The sequence below is a fragment of the Miscanthus floridulus genome, chromosome 14 (genome assembly GCF_019320115.1).
Source record: "Miscanthus floridulus cultivar M001 chromosome 14, ASM1932011v1, whole genome shotgun sequence".
NCBI lineage: Eukaryota > Viridiplantae > Streptophyta > Magnoliopsida > Poales > Poaceae > Miscanthus > Miscanthus floridulus.
In genome coordinates this window covers 69665726-69671688 of record NC_089593.1, presented here as the reverse complement: position 1 = coordinate 69671688, position 5963 = coordinate 69665726, and the positions used below count along the sequence as shown (strand labels likewise).

At 46.6% G+C, this 5963-nt stretch overlaps 1 protein-coding gene across 1 annotated transcript; it reads left to right on the top strand.

The window, feature by feature from the left end:
- The first annotated feature begins 1647 nt into the window (after positions 1–1647).
- Positions 1648–4290, top strand: LOC136505456 (G-type lectin S-receptor-like serine/threonine-protein kinase At2g19130). The gene has a single exon (XM_066500609.1). The coding sequence runs from the start codon at positions 1675–1677 to the stop codon at positions 4156–4158; it is 2484 nt and encodes an 827-aa protein (XP_066356706.1). The 5' UTR covers positions 1648–1674; the 3' UTR covers positions 4159–4290.
- Positions 4291–5963: the final 1673 nt, after the last annotated feature.

The following is a 5963-nucleotide window of genomic DNA, read 5'->3' as shown; positions in this document are numbered from 1 at the left end:
TCATTCCTCGTCTTCATCCCTTAGCATTTGTGACTCATGGTGTAAGAGACAATTTCTAACGAAGATAGCACCGTGGCAAGTAGTTGTGCCGCTCCCAGTTTTTCTAGCGTGGGCATTGGTGTGGCCGCAGTGTTTTGAGTGACTGCCTCAACTCTCTCTTTCTATTCTGGACATCAGTTTGGACAATTTAAAAGAATATGTCTACTCACCACTTGGTTGTTTTAATGGCGTCTAACACCCGAGTGTTGGATGCCACCTAAACACCAGATTGAGAAAAAAACAAAAATTGAGTGTTTCTGATCCATGAAACACTCGATTGTCATGATCATGGGATACAGATCTAATGAACCAAATAAAACATTTCAAATAAATACAAAAAATAATCAAAAAATTCAATTTTTTCTATGGAAGCCAAATTGGAATATTTCAAAGGAAACCAAATAAAACATACAAACAAATAACAACAAAAATTAAACAGATAACTGTTCATGTAATCCAATGAGCATTCTCAATAATGAACAAACAATTTACACCAATTGAACATAAAACTTACGCCGCAAACATGAATAGTAAAATATGCTATAATAAGATATAATTTGGAACTACTCAGCCAAAGCAGATCAGACGTAATCAAATCAAAGAAGAGATTCACGGATTCAAATAAGAGATGGGGCAAAAATCGCAGCGACCCTGAAATCGCTTGACCTCACCTCGGTAGCATCGGCGACGACGCAGAATACAAAATGGCCGGACAACCGAGACGCTTCGAATTGAAAGACCCAGCAGGTAAAAGTAGTGCCACATTAACAGTTAGGGCCCACAAAACAGCAAAATAATAATAAAAAAGAAAACAACATGCAGCGGCCGGGACACATCATCGGATGGGACAGAGAAGCCAGCGTATGGATCGAATGGTGTCAAATTCGAGTGCTGAGGGCTAGAGAAATACCTGAGCACAGAAAAAGCACATACAGAAAAAAAAATACAAAGTTTTCGCTTAGATTCTCATACAAGACAAAATTCTCATTCCCCCAAACATTGAGGTTTCACGACGATGATACGACAAGAGAAGACTTGATGACGGAGCCAGAAAACTTTTTTAGCTGGGGCGAAGTAATATATATACATGACCTAAACTAAAAACATGCAAAAAAAGAAAGAAAGAAAGAAAGAACCCATATAGTCACATATATCATATACTTCAGCAAAGGATACCAGACAATCATCAATCACTCAAACACAATGCTACTACTAGGTGAATGCAATTGTGTAGAATCTATCGACTCAAACGTTCTTAGTTGTTAGCACATTGGGTTATCACCTGCTAGTTGCTAGTGCCACTGGCACGTTACTGCATAGCCGCATGAGTAGGTCTCTTTGCCACTGTGCTTGACCCAATTAAACAAGCCAAGCTGCAGTGACTTTTTTCTGTCTTGTCCGACGCTGACGGGCGCTAATCTCGGGTGCTTCGGCTGGGCCACGTCGCCGATAGGGTCCGGCTCCGCCAACAGCAGACTGATTGAGATGTGCACCCACGCACATCATCACGTTACTGTACCTGTGAGCTGGACTGAGCTGAGCGGTCGTGACAGTCCAAAACTACTCTTTTCCTGCCATTCTGCACACATCACCACGCTTCCCCTCGTTCATTCCTCGGTTCGGTTCGCCAAAACCATGCCTCTCCTTCACGTCGTCGTCCTTCTTGGACTCCTCTCCCTGCAGGCGTCCTGCTCCGCCGCCACGGACACGGTGTCACCCGGCAACGGGCTCGTCGGCAGCAGCAGCAGGCTCGTCTCCAACAACAGCAAGTTCGCGCTGGGCTTCTTCAAGCCGGACAGCACACCCTTCCGCCACACCACTAGCAACCCCAACACGTACCTCGGCATATGGTTCAACAAGGTCCCCAAGCTGACCCCACTCTGGAGCGCCAACGGCGACAGCCCCGTGGTCGACCCCTCCTCACCCGAGCTCGCCATCTCCGGCGACGGCAACCTGGTCATCCTGGACCAGGCCACCAAGTCCGTCATCTGGTCCACCCGCGCCATCACCACCACCAACGACACCGTCGCCGTTCTCCTCAACGACGGCAACCTCGTCCTCCGAAGCTCCTCCAACTCGTCCGACGTCTTCTGGCAGAGCTTCGACTACCCGACGGACCACTTCTTCGCCGGCGCCAAGATCGGCTGGAACAAGGTGACCGGCCTCGACCGCCGCCTCGTCTCGAGGAAGAGCCTGATCGACCAGGCTCCCGGCCTCTACACTCTGGGGTTCGAACGCGACGGGGTTGGGCGCCTCGTGTGGAACTCCACCGTGGAAATCGTGTCCACCGGGCAGTGGACCGGGCAGTACTTCAGCTTGGTACCGGAGATGATCGGAGCAGTCATGCCGACTTTCAAGTTCGTCAACAACGACCAGGAGGTTTACCTCACGTACACGCTGCATAACAACACGCGAATGGTGCTCACGAAGCTGGGTGTGTCTGGCCAGGCCTTCGTGGGTGTGTGGATGGACGGCTTGCAGGACTGGTTGATACATTACAGGCAGCCTGTGCATCAGTGTGACACCTACGCGACGTGTGGACCTTTCACGGTCTGCAACGACACTGCCGATCCAATCTGCAGCTGCATGAAGGGTTTCTCTATTAGCTCGCCCAAGGACTGGGAGCTGGAGGACAGGAGAGACGGGTGCATGAGGAACACTCCATTAGACTGTGGAAGCGGCGACGACAAGACTGCAGGTCCCACGGATAAGTTCTACGCCGTGCAACGCGTCAGGTTGCCCCATGGCGCAGAGACAGTGCAGGCTGCAACGAGTGGAGATCATTGCTCACAGGTCTGCTTGGGCAGCTGCTCCTGCACCGCGTATTCCTATTGGGAAGGAGGCTGCTCTGTCTGGCATGGCAAATTGACCAATGTAAAACAACAGTCTGATGGTTCTGATGATGGCAATGGGGAGATGCTTTACATCCGCCTTGCTGCAAAAGACGATCCAAGTGCGGCGAGGAAGAAGAAGAACAGCGGAATTGACATTGGTGCTGCCATTGGTTCAAGCGCTGCGGTCTTCGGGCTCATGGTGCTTGCTCTGATAATCTGCAGGAGAAAAGGGAAGCGGTTTGCTCGCAGTCGCATACCGGGCATTGCTCAAGGCGGCATTGGGGTCACTGCATTTCGATACGCCGATTTGCAGCGTGCGACTAAAAACTTCTCTGAAAAGTTAGGGGGAGGAAGTTTCGGCTCCGTGTTCAAGGGGTACCTAAATCTGAGTGACTTATTCACCTTGGTGGCAGTGAAGAGGCTCGACGGCAACCATCAAGGAGAGAAGCAATTCAGAGCAGAAGTGAGTTCGATCGGAATCATCCAGCACATCAATCTAGTTAAACTGATCGGGTTTTGTTGCGAAGGCGACAAGAGGATGCTTGTGTACGAGTACATGCCAAAGCACTCACTTGATGTTCTTTTGTTCAAAAAGGCCAGTGATATAGTTTTGGCTTGGAACCTCAGGTACCAAATAGCCGTTGGAGTTGCCAGAGGCTTGGCCTACTTGCACACCGGTTGTCGGGATTGTATCATACACTGTGACATCAAGCCAGAGAACATACTTCTCGACGCGTCGTTCGTACCTAAGATTGCTGATTTTGGGATGGCAAAGGTCTTGGGAAGAGAATTTAGCCATGTAATAACTACGATGAGAGGAACCATCGGATATCTTGCGCCCGAATGGATTAGCGGAGAAGCTGTCACATCGAAAGTGGACGTTTACAGCTATGGGATGGTCTTGTTTGAACTGATATCTGGGAGGAGGAACTCAAGCCAAGTGTACCTTGAGGATGGCGACTACTCAGAATTTTTCCCTCTGCAAGTTGCACGCAGGCTTCATCAGAGTGGAGAGACGGTTGGAAGCCTGGTGGATGCGAATTTGCACGGCAAAGCGGATCTTGGGGAGGTTGAAAGAGTTTGCAAGGTTGCGTGCTGGTGCATTCAGGAAAGCGAGCTTGATCGGCCGGCCATGGCCGAGGTGGTGCAGTTTCTTGAGGGACTCTCTGAGGTTGACGTGCCTTCGGTGCCAAGGCTGCTCAATGCTATCACGGGAGGGTCGCCGGCGTCGGTGTACTATCTCGATTCAGGAGAACTTGTCCTTTCAGACAAGCAAAGTGAATAATATTATTTGCCTGGAGGTAGTAACATTTAGTTGCATGCATGCACCTCAACATATTATTAAGAAAACTTTCAGCCATTCAGAGGAAGATTGTGGTTTGTATCCTATCCTATGTATACATAATATTAAACAGGGAAATTTTCTTGTCCGTCTCTCCCTAACTACACGGACAGTGAAGTCCTCTGTGCCTCGTTCGTATGTCCGGACACATATGATCCGTGGTGAGATATTTCTCTGTTTTTGTCTTCATAAATGAAAGTAGTGGCTGGCAGGAGCAGTGTTCTGTGCAGTGTGTATTAATCATTGTTCGTCTATCTAGTTGTTTAGCACATTTAGATATCGTTTAAACTCTATACAATGATGCGTCGCAGTTGTTTCCATTTAAGTGGTTATTTATTCCATTTAAATGACTATTTCCCTTGTTTAGTATGTCCATTTGTTGAAACAATGGCTAAACGGCCGGTGAATGATTGTTTATTATTTAAAAAACACTAGTCTTAATAAAGAAGAAGATCACAACAATTCAGACAAACAAGAAAAAAATGGCTTTGATGGCACAGGAGAGAGAGAGAGAGAGAGAGAGAGAGAGAGAGAGAGAGAGAGAGAGAGAGAGCGCATCCCAGAGGTTCAATACAATTGCATTTATAGCCGAAAATTTGGCAAAGGGACGCATAAAAACCTAAAGCTTGCTAATGCAGGTACAGTTCTATCTCACGTTTCCTAGGTGTCAGTCGGCCTGAATTATGGCTTCTGTTCAGGCGAAGTTTTGACTAAATGTGAACACAAACTAGTAAACCAATATCAATAGATTGTAGGTGTTGGATGTTAATCTAGTGGCTGCTAGCTGTTGCCAGAAAATAAGTTATATTTCAGGCATCTGAAATATAGCAAATCACATTCTATATATACTTGAATTTCCGAAGCAAGTCAACTTCACAGAGATACCCCCTTCTCTTCTATAAGTTCACTTCTCACTTCCCAGAGTACCAATCAACAAACATGCATAAAAAATTAACTCTGCTCCCAGTCGCCATGCATGCATGGTACTGCACTTGCTCTCGATCAAATATTGACAGGATCGATGAAAGCTAAATTGATGACGTAAATTGATCGATGACGAGACTTGACGATGTAGTGAGGGATCTGGGATGGAAGTTCAGGGGGCTGAAAGCTCATCTTTAACCTCTAGCCTCTCCTTCTTAAAGCAACCATGGTAAAAATTATTGGAGGTGCTCTAGGGTGCTCCGTGAGATTAGCGACAATAGGGGGGCTTGAGCCCCCTCCCCCCTCCGCGCCCCACCGCTAGATCCGTCCCTATGATGACGGATGATGGACAGGTACCCGCAGGAGAAGGCCGCCTGACCGACTGTCACGACCATGAAGCCAAGGACCTTTAGGAGCGCTCCAACGCTTCGCCGCGATCTTAGACCCCACCCTTGCACTTTGAGCCGCCACTATATATATCCAATAGACATTGCTATAACTATGTATATAGACATATTGTATATCTAAGTGCGTAGCAAAAGCTATGTATCTAAAAAAACAAAACGTCTTATTATTTGGAATGGATCGAGGGAGTATTTTATAATGCTAGTGGTGAATAATTTTGTGGTAAATTAAGCTAGACTATCTACATGATAGTATTAGTTTTTTAAAAAACAAAATAGATCCAATTCCTATTATCATCTGTGAAGGTTATAGTATTATAGTTTATATAATAGATAGCCATGTGTTTTTATTTTTAATAGGTTTTTAAAGATTTGTATATTTTTAGCAGTCTCATTAGAATTTTTTTTCAGAAAAAGAAA

Coding starts and splice junctions, on each gene's coding strand:
- LOC136505456 (XM_066500609.1), top strand. CDS start 1,675: ATGCCTCTCCTTCACGTCGTCGTCCTTCTTGGACTCCTCTCCCTGCAG.